This window comes from Poecile atricapillus, chromosome 2 (assembly GCF_030490865.1).
Source record: "Poecile atricapillus isolate bPoeAtr1 chromosome 2, bPoeAtr1.hap1, whole genome shotgun sequence".
NCBI classification, from domain to species: domain Eukaryota; kingdom Metazoa; phylum Chordata; class Aves; order Passeriformes; family Paridae; genus Poecile; species Poecile atricapillus.
In genome coordinates this window covers 77,945,108-77,965,933 of record NC_081250.1, presented here as the reverse complement: position 1 = coordinate 77,965,933, position 20,826 = coordinate 77,945,108, and the positions used below count along the sequence as shown (strand labels likewise).

General features: G+C 37.2%; 1 protein-coding gene across 1 annotated transcript in view; it reads right to left on the bottom strand.

Moving 5' to 3' along the window:
• Window positions 1-3,702: 3,702 nt before the first annotated feature.
• MARCHF11 (membrane associated ring-CH-type finger 11) overlaps window positions 3,703-20,826 on the bottom strand; it is a 32,390-nt gene continuing 15,266 nt past the window's right edge. The window contains exons 3-4 of the mRNA XM_058833191.1: window positions 11,554-11,746; window positions 3,703-4,025 (exon numbers count right to left, since the gene is read on the bottom strand). Of these exons, the coding sequence (XP_058689174.1) occupies window positions 3,703-4,025; window positions 11,554-11,746 (516 nt within the window). The remainder of the gene's footprint in view (window positions 4,026-11,553; window positions 11,747-20,826) is intronic.

Genomic DNA, 20,826 nt, shown 5'->3' with positions numbered 1-20,826 from the left:
GAGCTTGCTAACATAGTTTTCTAAAGACTTTCCCAGGACAGTAACTGTAAACATAGATATGTGTACATTCTTTCTGTTACACGTCCTGTGATGGGCATCTCTCATGGCCAGTGCAGTGAGAAAGTGTTATCCTGACCATCCAATCCCTGGCTGTGGTCAGGAGCCTATAAATCCTAGAGGGAAAATAAACTCTTTCTTCTTTTCACCACACCTCGACCTGTGTCCGTGTGATCTATTCATCTTCAGCGGCAACAGCAGGTGGGGATGAGAGCTGCAGAGGTGACCTCTGTGAGGAGAGGTTGGGACTGCCCCGTGCCAAACACAGTTGGTCCGAGGCAGAGATTACCCTGTGACCCTGGAGAGGTCCTGGTGGAGCAGGTACTTCCCTGTAAACCCTGGACAGACCATGGTGCTGTAAATATCCACACTGCAGCCCCTGGCAGACGTGCTTCAAAGGAGCTGTAGCCCATGGAGAGGCCATGCTGGAGCAGGTTTATGCTGAAAGACTGGAACTCATGGAGAAGCCCAAGGCTGGAGCAGAAAGTGTGAGGAGGAGAAAGGAGCAGTATAGGAACTGTTATAGACTGACTTCAGAATCCCATTCTTCATCCTTCTGTGCTGCCCAGTGGGGAGAAGGTAGAAGAGCTGGGAGTGAAGGGTTGAAGCTGAACCTGGGAAGAGGAGGGGTAGGTTGATGGAAGGTGGTTTATTGTTTCTCAACACCCAACTTGATTTTAATTGGGAATGATTAAAAATAATTTTCCCTGTGCTGTCTCTTCTTTTGCTTGAGCCAGTAGCTGGTTAGTGATGTCCTTGTCTTTGTCTTAACCCAATAGATTTTTCATGTTATTTTTCCTCTCCTGTTGAGAAGGGTGATAGAGAAGCTGGGTGGGGATCTGACAGCCACACAAGGTCAACCCAACACTCCATCCTTGACCCAGTTCTCTTCAACATCTTCATTCATGACTTGGACACAGGACTTAAAGGAACACTAAATATGTTTGCTGATGACACTAAATTGTGAGGAGATGTTGACCCCCTTGGGGGCAGGAAGACCCTGCAGAGAGACCTCAACAAATTAGAGAGATGGTCAATCATCAACAATATGAAGTTCAACATGATCAAATGCTGGATTCTGCACTTTAGATGGGGCAACGCTGGATGTGTTTATAGACTGGGGAATGAGATGCTGGAGAGCAGTGCTGCGGAAAGGGCCCTGCAGGTCCTGGTCCATGGCAAGTAGAACACGAGCCAGCAGTGCCCTGGCAGCCAGGAGGAACAACCCTGTCCTGGGGGTCATCAGGCACAGCATGGCCAGCCAGGCAAGGGACGGGATTGTCCTGCTCTGCTATGAGCTGGGGTAACTTCACCTCCAGTGCTGAGGGCAGTTTTGAGTGCCACAATGTAAGAAAGACATGAAACTATTAAAGAGGATCTAAAGGAGGCCCAAAGGAGGGCCACAAGGATGGTGAAGGGTTTGGAGGAGAAGCTGTATGAGGAGCAACTGAGCTTATTTGGTCTGTTCAACCTGGAGAAGAGACTGAGGGGAGACCTCAGTGCTGTCTTCAACATCCTCATGAGGGGAAGCAGAGGGGCAGTGCATTGGTTAAGGTGGTGGTTACTGCAATTTTATTGAACAGTGGGCACCTGGCATGATGCAAATGCTACAGAATAAGGGGTGGAACGTGCTGGGTTTGGCTGGAGCAGAATTAAATGTATCTGGTACAGTATCTGTCACAGTATCTGGTACAGACTGTGTTTTAGATTCGCGCTGAGCACAGGGTTGACAACAGATGTTGATAGAGATGTTTTTGTTATGGCAGAGCAGGGCTCACACAGAGCCAAGGCATCTTCTGCTTTCCGTACTGCCCTGCTGGTGAGGAGGGTGAAGGTTATTGGGAGTTTGGGAGGAGACAGACAGGATAAGTGACCCAAACTGCCCAAATTGATATTCCATACCATGTGGCATCATGTGCAGTATATAAAGTGGGGGGAAGAAGGACGAAAGGGAGGGATGTTTGGAGTAATGACTTTTGTCTTTCCAATTAACCACTATGTATGATGAGGCCCAGCTCTCCTGATGGCTGAACACCTGCCTGTCTACGGGAAGTGGTGAATGAATTCCCTGTTTTAATTTGTGTGTGTGGCTTTTGCTTTCCCTCATAAATTGTCTATCTCAGCCCATGAGTTTTCTGGTTTTTACACTTCTGATTCTCTCCCATGTCCTACCGGTGGGGGACTGAGTGAGTGGCTGCCTGGGGTGAAACCACAACAGATGGATACTGCTTCACTCCAGTGTGGACCAGTGACAGGATTCTAGGAAATGGCCTTAAGCTGAGTCAGGAGAGGTTTAGATTGTGTATCAGGAAAAGATTTTTCACCAGAGGTGAACTGAGCAGTGCAGCAGGCTCCCCAGGGAAGTGGTCACAGCACCAGCCTGACAGAGCTTAAGAAATGTTTGGACAAAGCTCTCAAGCACATGGTGTGACTCTCAGGGTATCCTGTGTAGGGCCAGGGGTTGGACTTGATGCTCCTGATGGATGCTTTCCAAATCAGCATATTCTATGATTCTACAAAATTGTTTTGAGTAAGCTAGTGCTCTCAGAGTAATTTCAGCCTTTCTATCTCAATCTTCAACAGGCTTATTATTAAGTTGAAAATTATTTCCATTTCCATTACCATTTGATTAAATTCTATTAGAATTTTTGGCATGAAACAGAAACAAGAGAAGCAAAATTCACAGCATTGATCTATCATGACATTGGCTCATTTTTAACATGATGATTTGTTCCCTGGCAAAATTAAGGTTCTGTATAAAGAGGCAAAAGAACTGGGAGTGATGCCTTAATCTTCTATCAGGATTTATTATTATTCCAGAGGTCGCAATGCACTTTTTTTTTAGATTTTTTTTTTTTTTAAAGGGATGTCAATGACCTATAATTAGAATGGTACTAAAAATTCAGACGTTGCCAATTCCAGCAGCGCTGCTCAGAAGGTTATTTCTGTGCACAGGCACAGCACCAGCACTCTGCAGATCTTAAAAGACTCGAGACACAGTGCAAGACTCTTCCCCTGTGTCATACTTGTGTCTGATATCCTGCATAGACATCTGGGAGAGCTAAACGAAAAGACTTCCCATCTTCCTTTAGGTTTTGTAGAACACTTACTGGATTTCCTGCTTAAATGCAAAGGACAATATATCCCGCACTTACTTTCACACAACTCAACTGAGTTACAAGCAACAGCAAAATAAAGACAGAAAGGGAAGAATATTTGACTTATGTCAACATTCTTATTCTTTTTGGAAGAATGTTGTCCAGTTTAATCCTCATGTAAGTGATAAAAATAATAGTAGTGGATTAAAGCCAGAGTTTAAGAAAATACATTTAAATATATCTTTTTACTTAAAAATTAGTTTCCCCATCATTCAAAGACCTAAGTTGCGCTATATTACATACACCTCAGGTATAAATTGAGAAAAGATTCAATAAATCAGACTATATAAAAAGCAAGAGACTTTTTTTCCCCAGAAAAATGTATTTGTGTTTTATCTGATCATATAAAAAACATGAAATTTAAAAAAAAGAAGTGTATATATTTTTTCAAGTGTTAATGGTTTCACCATTCATCATAACTACATTCCGAAGTCCTGTAACACCAGGACATGTTATCCTTATCTGTGTAGCACAGTGAGCACAATCTTTACACTGAGGTCACTCTCATCACTACTTCCCCAGAGCAGTTATCCTCTGATGAATCCTCCTGAGGTCTTATGCGGTTGAACAGGTGTAACAACACATAGCCACACTGAAATCTCGGTGAGGTTAACTGTGTTGGATGAACTAAACTTCTGTTTCTAAATGCAGTCAGTGGCAGCCACAATGTCCTCCCTGCTGAGGATTCTCCTCGATTGCTCTCTTCTATGTCCATGGCTTTGTCATAATTTAACACATCCCAGTGTAGATTCACAGCCCTCCAGCGCTTAAACACTCGATAAACAGATGCACCTTCATGGACTATCAGTCCTGAAAGTAAGAGGGGGAAAAAAAGCATTTATACAAAATGTCAGTGGATACCATTTTGAGACCAAATGGAGATTTAACACATTTTAATGACTCTGACAATTTCCAGATGCAATTAAATTACTCATAACATAAATAATTCAAACAAACTGTACATATTCAATTTAACTGGTTAGTCATTTGTCTGGGAGGCAGGAACATGCAGAGGAAATAAAGTTGTTCTGAATGAAAGCTCAACATAACCAATACTGCAATAATCTGAGCATACTCAACTAAAAAAATTATTCAGATTTAAGAAAACCAATGCAAAAAATTTGGATATAGACTGTTTATTCTAGTGCTGCCCTTGTTCATGGTAAGTACTTATTTACATGGTAAGTATTTATTTACTGAGATTTGTACTGGTTTAAGAAGACCTTTAAGTAGGTTAGGCCTTCTGTAGTGAACAAGATAGTCCTAAATTTGTTTAAGAGTGTTTTGTAGAATTCAGTACAGATACAGACAAATTTAACTGTGTTCTTATGCCCAGTTCAAGTGAGAAGCACAGAAGATTTATGAAACAGCTGTAAGTATAATGACCTTCCTGTCCTGCTTCTTTAGAACAACAAGAAATTAAATGTTATTATTAACTACAATGAGCATGGTAAGGATGATAGACTTTCTTCTTTCTCTTCAGTATTCAATAGGAAAAAGTTGCAACTTATCTTTTTCTTGAGACCCAGAAATCTTTTAAAATATCCTTTAAGGAAAACACAGAATTTCTGGAGTCCTCAAGTGACCAATCTGCTCATGAATTTCCATGTAGCTAATATTTATGCCTATTGTATGCATTCAAGTTACTTATTTAAAGAAATTTAAAGAAGCTCCTAACTTTTTGTATGTATGTATGTTTGTACTCACACTCTTTATAAGTGAGTATTGCAAATATGGATCTACTGGGGAGACACATGGGACTTCTGCCTTCTTACTAATTTTTTCCTCAGCCAGCCTGGTTGAGGAAACTTACACGGTTCTGAGCAACACCACCTGTTTTCTCTGGCTCCCTGCTTTGGGAAGAGAGCAATCTGCCTAGCCAAAAACATTTTAAAATCTTTTTGTCCAGTGTGCTCCTTGCCTAAAACTTTCCTATACATGGCCACATCTATAATATGATCTGTGGTGTCCTTTAGCCCAAGAGATTGTATATCATCTGTCTCTACACAAGAAAATTGTGATTTAAGTGTCTGAGGTCCTTTAACACTATTGACTGATACCAGAAAGGAGATGCTTACAGAAAGATGACACAAGCAGAAAGGGTGGTAAAAATATTTACATGAACAGCAAACCTCCCTTTCAAGTGCAATGATTTGCAGATAGAAGCACCTACTTTAACACATTTTTAAAGATCATTACACTGAAAGATGGAGAAACACAAAGATTTCATTCAGGACATGATAGTGAATGCAGCATCTCTGCAAGGCTTTCAAGTTGCCTACAATTATTGAAGCATACAGTACAGCAAAAGTAGCATAAAACCAACTTAATTAAATGGTAAATATTTTAAATGCACTTTGTAACAGCAAAGCATTTTAGTGGGTTTTTTACTTGATTGCAAGATTTCTATCTTTAGCTTCTCAAATATAAAGTAACCTGTCTTTAAAATTTAGCATAATTATAATTTAGTCAATACATAAATGTACCTTTAACACTGGCTTGATTGTATAAAAAAGAATAAATGTATTTGATCCCGTACAGAATCTACAAACCAAATTAGCCATGGTTTTACTGCTATGACAAAGATTCCTCTTTTTGTGTTCTTTTTGATTTCCTATAAAGTTGATAAAGGAGATGAGAATAATCTCCCTCAACCTGTTCCTGGAACACAGCATTATTTGGTCCAACTTCTCTCAAGTCTGTGATGAAGCAGAGTTAAAAGAACCTATTTAATCCAAAGTAAAGGTACATGTCTGCATTCCACTAGAAACTGAACAACATATTTCAGAATAGAGAAGGAAGTCCTTGAGAAAGGATCATTGAGATACATGAAGTGCATTTAAAGAGTCAAAATATCTTTCAAAGATTACTACAAAAAAACGTTGTAGGATGACTTCTCTCAGGGAGCTCTTTTTTACTGTTTTGGGGCTTTCAGAATTTATTGAAATTATGTTTCAAAGTTTTTAAACATTGGCAAGGATGAGATATTTTCTTTATAGTGGAAGCAGTCACATAAAACAAAAAGTGCTATAAAACAAAGGATCAAATATTGCAAGCCTTGGCATAAAATTGTCAGATTTGGCAGTGCTGAAGGAGAAAAGGAGCGTTTTCTAAATTCCTTTCATGAAAAGTTTTAGCTCCCTTTTTGATAGAGCTATAGATTGGAAAGATACCTTCATAGAAGAGGCAAAAGAACTGGGGGTGATGCCTTAAGTTTTAGCTTTCATATTTTTCAGATTCTGTGCTGTCTAGGTGTGTAGTTTTGAGCTTCATATTAAATGCTAGTGAGCTCTCTTCACAGAGTAGGTAGACAAAACAATTAATTTTCTAGTTTGATACCAAGGACAATCATTGCAAGTTTCAGGCCCAAAGCATAAACAATGGTGAAGAGAGAAAACAAGGATGAGACTTCATAACCTGAAGCAGTGATTGGACAATTAACCCTAATATGCAGATGGACCAAAACTTATAAAAATGTGAGACCTCGTGACCAGTCATCCATTTTGTGACCATTTTTAGGTCCATCTTGGGTATAGCCATGGCCAGGCTCCTGTACTGCCCAAGGTGTATCCTTTAAGGCCTTTCAATAAATACCTACTTTATTCTTAATTCTGTCTAGCCTCGGTTCTAGGTCAGCCTTCTCAAGGCATCAGGGTGGAAGGGAAAGTTCTTGGCAACACTTCCAAGATCACAAACAAGAGGAACTCCAGGTAAGTTTTAAATACTAGAGATTTTCGAGGTCCAGGGGAGTTCTGATGCTCAAAACGTAAGTAGTTAGTCACTGAAGTGGAGCTGTAAGAAAATGGCAAATAATTGCTTTTCTCCTGAGGTTTCTACAGGAATTAATGTAGCAATGAGAGAGAAACCAAGAACAAATCCCTGAAGAATACTGATTTTTCTCCAAACACCATGATTTCAACAGCACAGAGGACACAGCTGAACACCTGTAGGGGGAAAATATTTGTTTGACTCAGATGATCCCAAGAAGAATTACAATTCATTATTGTTAGCTGTTCAGGTGTTGTGTCCAATTAATATATTCAAGAAACAGAGTTTTTGGATGATGGACCCATATAAATATCATATGGTCCTAAGAAGATTTTATCTCTAAGATGGAGGGACTGCAGTGGGATCCAGCCAACAGGATTATGAAGAATCTTAATTTTATAATCTTTTCTTATCTTTTTGCCAAGTACTATTCTTTCACTGTACTCAAGGGTTTTCTTACCCTGACTCATAAGATGCTTGAATTTTTTACTACTGAATGTCTTTACAAGCAGTCAGCTTGTCTTATATCATTCATATTTGGTGGTATTAGGTTACAGCTTCATCTTATTTATCACCCTAATCTTATATATAATAATTTAGGAATGCTCCTCCCAGAAACATCACAAGATTTTATCAAGGGATAAAAGATCATTTTCAGAAACAGACTTTATCTCTGGACAAAATGTTATGTCTTAAAACTATTCTAGGGCCCACATATATAAAAAAAGAAAGCAATCAATAGCTCACAGCATTAAAGTGAAATATATCCATGCTAAAAATAGTAATATAATTCTTTATAAACTATTTAGAATTAGATCTAGTGTGGGAGAAAAAAAGACTTTTTGAGTAAAGACATATGAAGTGCAGCTAGATGTGTTCTTTGTAAATAACTTCAGTCTGTTCCTTTTTACAACCAAGGAGTTACAGGAATGTTGCAAGGCATCAAATTCCTTAGCAGGGAAGAAAGAGGCTTTCAGAAGGCAATTCACATCTTGCATACTCGCTCCCATCACTTACTCCTTTGCACTACTGGCACCAGTTGTGTCTAGTGCAATGTAACAGCTGCTTTTCACTGCTGGAAAAGGAGCAGCACTGTTGTTCTGGGATTGCAAGTCAACTGTTATTATTTGTAAGAGATTTTGTTCATGTTAGAACCATTTATGACCAGTAGGTATAACTATTTTCCAGTGAAAAATATATAAAATTCTATGACTTTTCTGTTATGCAAAATAATCTAGGTTTAGAAAGTAGAATGGCAAAGACTTGATACACTGTTATTCTGTGGGTAGATAAGGGATTTATATAATTCATTCCTTTCATGAACTCACTCCCTTTGGTAATCCCTACATGGATGGTCTGATCCTAGCACTATCACTGGAATAGCTCTGGGTTTCACAGGTTGTAGTTCTGCTTGATCAGGGTGTTCAAGGTTTGCTTTAGGAAAACTACCGATAGCAAATTTTAAAGAGAACAGCTTTACGCTCAGCTTTGATGCAGAAAAGTACAAGGTAATGACTTGTAGTGTTAAAACCAGCACTGATAAGTTAAAACAATCCTATTTGTCAGGAAGAACTCTGAAAAAATTCTGATTAGAAGAAAGAGAACACTGGATACCAATAAAACATGTACACTAGAATGAACAGAACATATTATTCTGGTGATCTATAATCTTCAGGATCTTTCTTTTGTTGAAATGTAAAAACAAGGAATAAAAATACAAGATAGGTGTAATTTACTTAATAAGAGAGTGATTGGTGTGATACATATGATATATAAGTCAATCGTTGAGTAAATTAATTTTTACATGCACATTTTCAAAGATGTCATAAAAATGTCAGTAACTTTAGGCAAACTGCCTTTTAAAATTATAGCAAAACATTTCAAAAAGTGCTTCACACTTTTTGTGTGGAGATATCTACACTTCACAAATGACCAAAAGTATTTGTATTGTTTCTGCAAAGGTGTCGGGAAACATAACTGAAGGCAGGTGGAATAAATCTTGGTCATACCACCAGTATCTCAAGCACTATCTTGAAATAAGTGGTGCACAGGAAAACCTGTACATCTGCACAAATTTTTCATTGAAATAAAGGGAGATTACAGTGGGAGTAGAGGCATTTGCTCACTGTAAATCCTGTTGAAAACTAAGAGAATGCCATGGATAACTAAACACAAATAAAAGGAGAGGGGATCTTAACTGAGAGCTGTAGCTGGTTGTAAGCATTAAAAGCTTTATGATAGAAGAGATTATACATAATAATAATACATAATAATGGTAAAATCATAAGTTAATAAGTTAACTTCCCAAGTTAACTTGGGAAGTCATCAGCATAATGGGAAGTGTTTGGGATTTTTAAAATAATTTATAAGTAATAAGTACATATATCTATTAGAGAATATTATTTGAAAATTTTAAATTAAATTTATCAGTCTAAACCCCCTCACTTTATCATTAAAGAAAAAGATGAAATTGAATAAGGTTGACTATATTAAGGAATACTTTTAGGAGCTACAAGAAGATCTTACAAGCTAACAGAATGCAAATTACTTGAAATTATATGCAGAATAAGTGAGTCTGAATGAATCTGGATTATCAAAATTCCTCAGTTACCAAACCTCCTTTATACAGCTTTCTGAATTTCCAGATACAGTCTAAAAAACTCCTAAGTCATATCTGCAGTGAATTTTGTAACTACAAAAGTGTCCAAATAAATTTAATAGTAGTCACTTTTACATTTAAATTTTCATGTGTTATTTATGATTGTTCTGTAAAATATGCATTTATTAAATTACAGGCAAGTCGGTTTATCTGTGTGTTTGCTTTGCTCCTGCAGGCTGTACTTGAGCCAGAAGCTCCATATGAGGCACACGTTTGTTCAGCAGCTTCCCCTTCAGTGGTGGCTTGAGCCTAGCTGGCTTGAAAGGCAGCTAAAGAACTGCATGTACCAATCTATGGAAGGTCGCCTTCCAAATACTTGCTTCTATGGATAAATAGAGTAATATTTCTGATCACCCACAGACATTCTTGGATGATTTTGAGTTAAATGTGGTTTAGGTGTTTTAAAAGTAAAACAAATGGGAAAAATGAAAATAATTTGAAGTAACTGGTTAATTCAACTAGCTGATACATACCAAATTTAATTTTTTTACTGGGGGAAAAAACCCAAACAAACCAGAATTCCATATAAATGAAATGTTTGGAATGTCTGAAGCACATTTTATCTTCCTTTAGTGTATTTTTAAACAAGCAAAGCCCTCAATATTGAGTGTTAAGCTGGAAGAGGTGATATTCAGAAATCAGCATCTAAGAGGACATGTATCTGAGTCCTTTTATTAATTTAAAAGATGAGCACTTGTCCAAAGTATGAGATTCTGCTCACTTTTCTGTCTGAGATTTGGATTCACAGAAGCAATTCTGTGTTACACAATATTCCAAAGCAGGCTTCTCTAACAAAAATTACAAAATGAACAGAACTGCTGATGTAGCTGAAATATAAATACTTTGGAGTAATGGGATGGTTTCAATAAAAGATCATGTGGCTTTACAGTTGAAGCAAACGCCTTGATATTAGGAGTCATTCTATTTCTTTGTTCCTTACAAGCAGAATTCAGCACTGTCCTAATTCCCATATATAAGATTCAGGTAACATTTATCTCTCAGAAATATCAATGCAAATATCAGATGGCGTTTGACTTCTGGATTTTCTTCCAATTAAAATTCTGTTAATGTGGTTTAATGTAAATAATTATTACTAATTATGTAAATTTAATTCTCTAAATTATATAATTAAGTAATATTTAATGTAAATTTTCTCTCCAAATAATCATAAATATTCTAACAATCAAATCACGTTGTTTTACCAAATACTAAAGGGATTTCTATTTAAATATTCCCAAGTCCAGTGTATTTTCAGAAATTTCAAAAGTGGTTAACACAGTGTTGCAGTACAATGTTCAGTACAATGAATTCTTTTACAAGATTTCAGCTAAATGACTTGGGACTTTTCAATAGTAAAGCAAGTTACTATAGTTAGCACTGTGTGAGTATTTCATAATTGTTTATGATGTGCAAAGAACTCATGCCTGCCATCTCTGCTCCCCTCCATTTCTAGCACAGTGACCTATATAAATCTGAGCAACCTAATTCTGGGTGTGCAGTTTGTTGACATCTTCAAGGGCTTCTGTGCTTCAGGATGGTACAATCTAATTTAAACTGGCACCAGAAGATGACAGTATGTAATTTTACTAATGATTTTAATGATGTCTTTCATATTTTCATCTGTTTAACTTCCTGAACTTTGCTAGTTGTTTTATCAAGAAATTTAAACTGATCCTGTTCTCACCACTAAGATTTTAGGAATACACTGATGAATCTGAGAGTAAAGCTTCTTTGATTCTTTTCTCTCTGCAATATTTGCAACACTGTAAAAAGCAGCACTTGACAAAGGGTATCAGCTGAGAATAAATCTGCAAAGAACTGGAGTGATCAATTAGAGTGACCAATTAGAAAAAATAGAAATAGTCACAGTCTTAAACCACAGTCTGTGCTGTTTAAAGATTTTGAGCTTACCTATGCATACTAGATCCATAAAACCATACATTCCATAGCAGATTTGAAAAAGGATGTCCTTTCTTTGCCATACTGCATAAGGGCTGAAGGCTGACCATAGAAGCCAAGTCACACTTGCTACTAAGAACAGTGATCCTAGGATTACAGCAACCATCTGCACTTTCTCAACCAGTGTTATAGTAATGCTTTGCCACTAAAAGAGAAACAAAGTTGTATAAGATAAAAATGTTATTGTCCATGGTTGCACATTCAACTTCATCTTTTTTTTTCCTGAAATTAGAAATTATTTTAATATTTACACATATCTTCATAGATATTTACTAATATCCTTGATACTGACATCTTATATATCTTTTTTCCTATTTCACTTTTAAAGTGAAGCTGATTGTTGCTTCCCCATTTCCTCCAGTGTCACTATCAATATAATCTAACTGTGAACTTCCAAAGAGTTTTACTTCTGTTTTGAATATGTAGGCAAAAAAAATATTAAGTCTTAGGAATGGAACTCAGTCTTTCATCTTTGGATGGGCAATGAACAATAAAAAGGGAGGAAGACTTTTGCAAGTATGTGGTATGTTAGTGTGACAGGTTTTCCTTTCCATCCCTCCCTCCTGAAGTGTGAAGCCATTTTCCACTTTCAGGTTTCTCATCAAAGAAGTTCCAGACGTACCAAGGGAGTTGTCTTTCTCTGCATAAACCGGTGTAAACAGTACAAAAAGACTCCTGCAACCTAGTGTGGAAGCAACATGAAAACTCAGGAGGAGCCCTGAATATAGACAGCTCAAACATTTCTTTTCAGTGCACCCCAAGTATATCCATCTTTCCAGGGAAGGTGGTATCTTCCATGTGTGAAGTGACTCTGGTTTATGGTGTGACAATATTTAAATCCAAGAGAGTGTGTGTACTGACTTCTGTCAAGTAAAGAGAAATACAATTCTGTTACAAGTTACAAAAACAAAACACAGCATAAGGAACAAATTGTTCTAGATTACTCTTAACATATATGTCTTTTCTTGGACATAATTATCTAAATTATTTTGGTAGACTCTCCACTCCAGCCCCATCACTCCTTCCAGGGCTGGTGTGAAGACTTTGTAGACAGCCAGCTTTCCTGTTCCTAATTTTGGATGTACCTGCCTCCTTCTATAGTTGCAATAGGGAACAAGTGGAGAAAGCTATCGCAATAAGGGTTTTCTTGCCTCTTTTCCCATCTGGCAATAATTTTTCCTTTTTCCTATTACTCTACTAAAGCCTTCTCTCTTTTGCAGCTGTTGGGTACCCAGTACCATATAATCATAGGATAAAATAATAATTCAGGTTGCAAGGGGCTGTGGGAGCCCTCTACTTCCTGCTCAAAACACAGTCAGGGATGAGATCAGACCAGGTTGCTCAGGGGTTTATTCTGTGACACCTTGAAAACTTCCAAGCATGGAGGCTGTTCAGCCTCTCTGTGCAACCTGCTCCACTTCTTGACTGTATTCAGGTTGAGAAAAGTTTTTCTTCAAAAACATTTTTTCTTTTATTCATTCTGATCCTCTTTTGTGCCACTTACACTCTTCCTCCCATCAAGTACCACCACAAAGAGCCTGGGTAAGCAATAGGTCCTCTATCCCTTTCTTCTCTTTCAGCTTTTCCCATTAACTTTTCTGCTGTAGCCTAATATACACAATTGATGCTGCATTCCTTCTCCTCTTGCAACCTTCTGAATATAACAGTACAAAAAGATAGATGTATAACAATTTGTAAATTGTCTGTCTTGAAATACTATCCTTTCATAATGAACTCATATAATGAATACTAGATTTTTCATGGAACTTGAGGGTTTTGAATGGGGCTATTCATACTAAATACTATCTTTTTAATGGTGAAACAACTATGGATACTCATTTCCTTTGTTAAGTCTTTTTATAAAGGTTGAAGAAGGTCATTAAAAAGTGATGCATGACGGAATGGTGTGAGCTTTTCATGACTCAGTATACAGGATTGGAAGTTCAGGACTGAAATTCAGTGAACATTCTTTAGACTCCATAGGGCAGTGTTAAACAGAATTATTTTTCACTTCTCAGCTGAAGCTACATAGTGTGACTTGGCAGAAAAGTGTCAAAAATTCTGTTGGTTATGTATGTCTATCTTCTTCCTTTATCAGTGTGGGACAGACCTGTATTAAATTTCTTTGGAATGCCTGAAATCAAAGTCCATTTACATGAAGCAAAGCTTTAACTGTCACAAAATATTACACTGTCAAATTCACAGAAGAAGCTAGCAATAAATTGAAAAGACTTAAATGAAATCTGATGGCAGATCTATCACAGGGCAATTTCAGCAATGCAAAAGTTCCCAAACTCATTTCAATTTATTTATTTATTTATTTTTAACTTAGATTGATCAGAGTTAGTCTGCAAAGAGTAACGAACAAAAGGAAATGCAATCCAAACATTTGGGAAAAATAATATAGCATGCACTCTAGATACAAAGCTTATCCCCTATTCTGGTGATGCCTGACAATCAGGATCTCTTCCTCAGTGTCAACCACTCCCACCACCCATTTCATGAGGGCTTTTTGTTGGGTTTTCCCAATTATTTACTTATATAAAAACATGACCTTGAAAAGTTCTAAGAAACATAGATATGATCCTCGCCTCTTCCTAGCCTCTTCTAATGAATAAATTCTAGTTATTTTGCTCTTCTCCTGATCTGTGAAGAATGCAAGCAATTGAGTCTCTCAACCTCAGTAATGTCAGTAATTCCAAAGATTCAGCATATTAGCATGCTATCAAATAATTACAGTTACTGAGAAAAAGCATTCCAGAGGTTTTTGTTCCTAACTTTTCTTTTTTAAAAATCAAAGAACAGTTTAAAAGAAACTCCCCAAACCAACAAACCAAAAACCTCATCAAAATAATAATAAAACAAGAACCCCAAAATGGGGCTGGATATCTTCTTCTATTATCCAACTACTTCAACCTTTGTGGTATTCACTATCTTTGCTCTACAAAAGAAATTTTAATCCTCCAACTTCTTCAGTATGAAGGTCAGCAATAATCAAGAAATTCAAAAATTTTAGGAAATTTTCCTCCCTAATACTGTAATCTGTAAATTAAGCTAATTGATGATACTCCTTAGTAGAGGGATGAAGAAAGAGTGCAAGACAGAAGACATTTTAGTGGCCTAGAAAATTTATGTGAAACCACAAACTTGCCTCCTTGTGGTCAGCAGTCTGCCATATGAATCCAGTGCCCTAGGAGTGATGGGGTGGGATGAATTGGTGCTCAGCTCTAACGTGATGAGCTTGGGGACCTCATCTTCTGTCTATGTTGGTCCTTAGGTTCTTGCCTAATGGCAAGAAGACTGTGAATATTCCTGATGGTTAACTTTCCTCAATTGAAATTTCCTCCTTCTTGCCCCACTCCAATGAGTTTTGATTTGTAACAGTCTGAGATTGCCTCTTGGGAAATGAGTGTCTTGATTTTTTTTTCCCAAAAGTTTGACAGAGTTTGGGTACAAATTATAAAAAACAGAGCAGATGTTACTGGGACAGGTATATTTTTCACATAATAAAGGTGATGTTATTCACATGTGGATAGGCTTGGAATGTTCAGTCCTTCCTTAAACATGGCCAGCATTAGCTATTAGACAATGAGATGAACTGCACAGGACTGTATTGTTTGGTTGCTTTGCATTTCATAACAGGGCTTGTGTAGAGGGACTGGAGTTGTGGTCACACCATTTGCTTGTGCCTGACACCTCACTCGCAGCATGGCTAACGTGTGAGAATCCAACTGAAAGAAGCCCAGGAAAAGAAAGCTCTAAGAATAAGATTTTTTTTTATGTCATCAAAACTCAGCTAAACTTTCTTTTGATTTCTCAGTCATTTTCCTTATTGTATTCACTGTTATGTTATAATCACTTCACCTTTTAAGGTCAAATTAATAGCTTACAAGGTCACAAAAATAATAGAGTAAAAATCATTCAGTGACAGTTAATGTTGAGAAATTACATTCAGAATATAACAGACTGAATTATTTAACATTGTAAATTGAATGATCACATTATTAGTGTCATGATTTAAATCCATTCTTTCCACTCATGTCTTTCTCATTTTCTTCATATAATTTGCCTCAAAAATTTTAATTGCTCATGATTATAAATAGTATTATGACTTTCTAATTTGTTAATTTCTAATTTGTTTTTGCTATTTGCTGACTATACATTCCACAATCAGTGAAAATTACTTTAGCTAAGTATTTTGCCAAGTTAGAAAATATCTAGATAGGATTTTAATGTCAGCTTCTGTAAAGTACATGACCCTAAGAAATAAATATTATGAGAGAGATTGTCATTTTTGCTCAATAACTAGAAATGGAAAGAAAATGTGAAATATTTTGTATCTAGATAACTATAATAATACTGTAGGTTTCAGATATAATCATTAAAAAAACCTCATTTAAATTTCTATGAAATAAGATCCCATTTCATATTCCTTCCCATCATATCTGTAGTGTTATGATGTACCATAATTGCCCATGAAAAAAATGCCATGAAAAAAAATATTTTTATTTACAATGATGGCAAAAACTTATTTGAAAATGGTGTTTTAAACAAAATATAATTAATGTTTCTTATTTTCATGTAATACATGTCTGCCCTTGAAAATTTCTAGACTTTTACTTCTACTGACACTTTATTATGTTTGGGTCTTTTAAACTTTTATTTACTACTGGTCTTCTCCTGATAAATCATTTGGGAGTATAGTACATTAATGGTACTCTAGAGTTCAAATTCTGACCCCAGAAACATTGCTCCTCTTTTCTTCTAAAGTTTATGTCTAACAAAAATACAAATATAAGGAAATGATTCCTTATTTTTGAGACTGAGACTTTCAGAAGTTCAAGGAAACGTATTGCTTTGATGGACTAATTGTTAAAGAATAAAGTTAATAAAGTTATGTGCATGTCCTTACTAACATAAAGATGGATAAAATACTCAAAGGTCTGTAATCTTTGTGATGAATCAATATTAACTTGGCTTTGTTTTAATAAGGCCTTGTAAAAGCCCATTGATTACTGTATAATACATGGCAGAAAAGTGATCTAAAAAGTACTGAGACTGTACTTGTACTTAGAATACTTTGCATTAAAAACATCTGCAAAGAAATTATAGGTTTTCCTACATCCTCAATAAAGAACATATGAAATTTCCTTATGGCTACCCAAATATGTATCAGCTTCAATGGTACGAATTTATAATGCATCAAAATTCCTTCAGCCAAAGAGCTTATGGGGTTATCCCACTCTGTTCTCTCAGAAATACAGTTTATTATGGGCACTGCTGACGGGAACCTCTCAATCCCTTCACTCATTCTGGAATGAATGTTTTACATAGCAGTAACAATAGGCTGATAATGCCTGGCTGTGACCTACTGTAACATAACATGATTAACCTGAAGACATACCAAATAGACAACCTCAAAAACCTTTTGTTAGATTGCTCTAATTGCTAGAACCAACTTTCACAAGAAGAAGTTCTTTCCTATTGTCACTCATTATCCATTATAGGATTTGTAATCTGCATGCATATGAATAAAACTCATAGAGAAGCAAAAGACTGGTTAAAGTCCAACAAATCACTTATGAAATGGCTGTTCCTTACTTTATCTTGTTGGTAGTCTATGTGATTAGATAATTAGGGTTTCTAAAATGTTCTGCAGTAAGCACACACTGACTACATGATTCAGTATACAGTGATAGTATACTGACTGACCAGGCTGGACAGAAAATGTGTAGTTTTGAGTATACACACACACAAACATTAGAAATGTCGTTTTTAGCTATAGGCTTCTATTTTCATGACTTTTTTTTAAAAAGAATCAATGTCACAAAAATTTCAGCACACCATTAATGGCTGCCTATTTTGATACATTGTTAACAGATAGAGTGCCTGGAGTCATGATGCCCATTATCTTTTCATCTGGCAGAGCTCGTCAATACAGATACTTTGGGCTGTACATCATTTCTCTGTCAGCTTGGAAGGCTGCACCAGAATTTTACTTGGGACATTCTGAAAACATAACATTTACTGTGCAGATACTGTCCATCTGTGCACCACTCAAGCAATTTAGTTGGCAGTTCCTGGAAGTGTTGAATTACTGCATGCATACAACTGATTGAACATCTACACCTACATTGGGTACATCTTGGATTTCTGGCTGTCCAGAAGCCCGGACATCCTCATCAATGTACAAAATCTTCACATTCTATTTCATTCACCTTCCAAAATCTTACTACTTAATAAGCAGGGCAGTTCAACCTTTTATCTTAGGATTTTTTAAATGCAGAAACAGGATCTGAGACCATAAGCAGAGCGGTAATGTCAACTGCATTAGGCTTACATTATTTTTTCTGTGATAAATTATCAGTATCTATTTTTTGCCAGTGGCCAAAATATGTAAGGAATTAGGCAAGACTGTGTGACCAGCTGAGGCAGCTGCCCAGGCAGAGCTCCAGTGGGAATACGCTGACACGCTGGTGCCAGGCTGCAGAGTGTGCCCTGCTCTTGTGGCAGTAGGGGCCAGCAGCAGTGAGCATCCCTGTGGGAGGTGTGCCCGGACATGGGAGCTGCTTCACTTACTGACAGAGCTCCAGGAACAGGCAAGCAGGTTGAAGAATATCGGAGTAAAGAAAGAGTTCAACTACCTTCCCTGGGACAGGCCCAAAAGGGCAGACAGAATGCAAGATATGGAGAATTCCCTATCCTCTGTCCAACAGAATGCAGCGACCTAAATGACAGGAGACAATGGTGACAAGTTCTTGCTGAGCACAGCAGGCAAATCTTTGCAACTCCTCCCTGTAGAATTTTGGGGTTTTTAATCATGGGTCAATTTACATCATGTTAAGCCTGCTGGTGACAGACAGGGTGCACCTACTGCAAAGCAGGAAAAGGATCTTTGCATAGGAGTTTTCAGGGTTCACTGAAAGAGCTTTACCTAATCTTGAATGAAAAGGGATAAAACCACGCTGGCTAGAGATCAGCCTGGGGGTAGCAGCACACCAGTGTTACAGGGGCAGAGTGTTACAAAGGTCCTTTGGTCTGCCATCTCAGTAGAGGCAGGAATGAAGATCTATGTGTCAGCAACATTTATTACAAGTTATTGATACATTAGAAAGCGCAGAAACACCTGAGAATGGTCATGTAGGAATTAGGGCTTCTCCCCCCATAAAGGTGGTGGGATCAATAACCCAGCTGAAGTGCATCTACATCAATGCATGTGGCATGGGCAACAAACAGGAGAAGTTGGAAGCCACTGGGCAGCAGGAAAACTGTGGCATCATGGAAACATGGTAGGATGATTTGCACAGCTGGAGTCCTGCAATGGATGGATGCAAAATATTCAGAAGGGATAGGCAAGGAAGAAGAGTTGGCAAGGTAGCCAGGAATGTTAGGAGTGTTATGACTGTCTAGAGTTTAATGATGGTGCCAACAGTTGAGTGTTTATAGGCAAAGATTCAGGGGGAAGGGTGACAAGGCAGACATCCTGGTGGGAGTTTGTTACAGGCCATCCAAGGAGGATGAAGATATAGATAATGTATTCTGTAGGAAGCTGGGAGTAGTCTCATGCTTGCTAGCCCCTGTTCTCATGGGGGACTTCAACAAACAAGAACAGATGTCTGCTGATATACAACACAGCAAAGAGAAGACAGTCTAGGAGAGTTCCTGGAGGAAATGAAACATGTACAGCTAAGTAAATTATTCTCAAGTTAACTTTTAACTACTATGAGACTCAAACTAAGTTTACCTTAGTGGCTTAGCTCATTGGTATTTTGCACATTCCATGGATGTGTATATTTGGTGAAAATGAAATTACCATCCTATGTGAATAAATAGTATTCCTACTGTAAAATAGGAACTGTCCCATTTCTGTTGCAGCTGTATTAGAAATAACTGAATTTCATTGCAACCCACGGTACTTTTGATAGCATTATCTGAAAATTAAATATTAATGCCTGGAGGAAATTAAAGCCTGCCACGGTTGTTGTAGTCTCTGCAACCTAAAGATGATGTGCAAAATTAAGCTGAAAGCTTAGCTCAAACATAGTCTGTCCTGTTATGGTCAGGTCTACATTCCTGGAAGAACACTGAGAGAAAAAACATTCATTATAATTGCACCAAGGAAGTAAACCTCAGTAAGATCATAAATGAGTGATATGAAGGAGGTATTAGCAATTTTCATTCCATGTAGTCATTTAGGAGAGTTAACCACGTTTTGCCTATACAGCTCTCTATTTTGCTTTTTGAACACAAATAGGCAGTAGCACAAATGGCTCTGGAGTTGCTTTTTCCTTCTCTCCTGGGAAAAGAACTGTCAGTAATTCTAGACAAAACTGTTGACAACTTTTAAATTTTAAAAAAGTGCTCAGCATGAGGCTAAGATTGTGCAGTTCATGATGATATTGATGCACTTACCAAATGTATGTAAAAAATTGCTCAACATGGAGGGCCAGAGCAAGCCTCTTCCACAAAAATACCCTGGACACTAGTCACTATACAGAAGGATCATCTGTTCTTGCTTGTTTCTATGGATGCCTTCTTGTCTATCATGTTGAAAATATTCAAGTATTAGTTCTGATTCCTTTACTGAAATTCACATTTCATTTGCTAGATCAACTTCCCAAAGGTGCTGGCTACTCTTCCTCTGTCTTTTTGACTCTGTGAATAGTTAAATAATTTTTACAACCTGCACAAAAGGAAACATAGAGAGTTTATCTGAGAATATTGTACACTTTAATGGTTGGTCCATTCCCTTATGAGAACCTAGCCTCAAACCCATTGTTCATCTGAGTTAAAGCAAGGTTTTAAACTTTCACATCTAAGGATATTATTTTAATAATGTAGATTTCTATGTTATTCAGGATGTTTAATAGTAGAACTTCTTCCAAGTAATTCATTGGAACACTTCCAGTTCCCATACAATATATAGATATTCACTGCACCAAAGGGAAAGCAAATGAAATTGATTACTCTGTTCACATAATCTCCATAGGGATAAGTAGGGAAATTATTTTAGTATGGTACAAAGACAGTGTTAGGAACTACTTCTGACACTGCCATATTTCAGTGGGCTCTGATGCAGAAAAAGAAGCCATGGAAAGGCTTTAATGGAAAAGAGCCATAGAAATTATGTGAAAGAAATTCCATGTAATTGGAATCTCAGAGTTCAAAGTTTCCTGTTCACTGAAAGAAGACTGGAAGAGGACCCTCAGAATGTAGATGCACAAA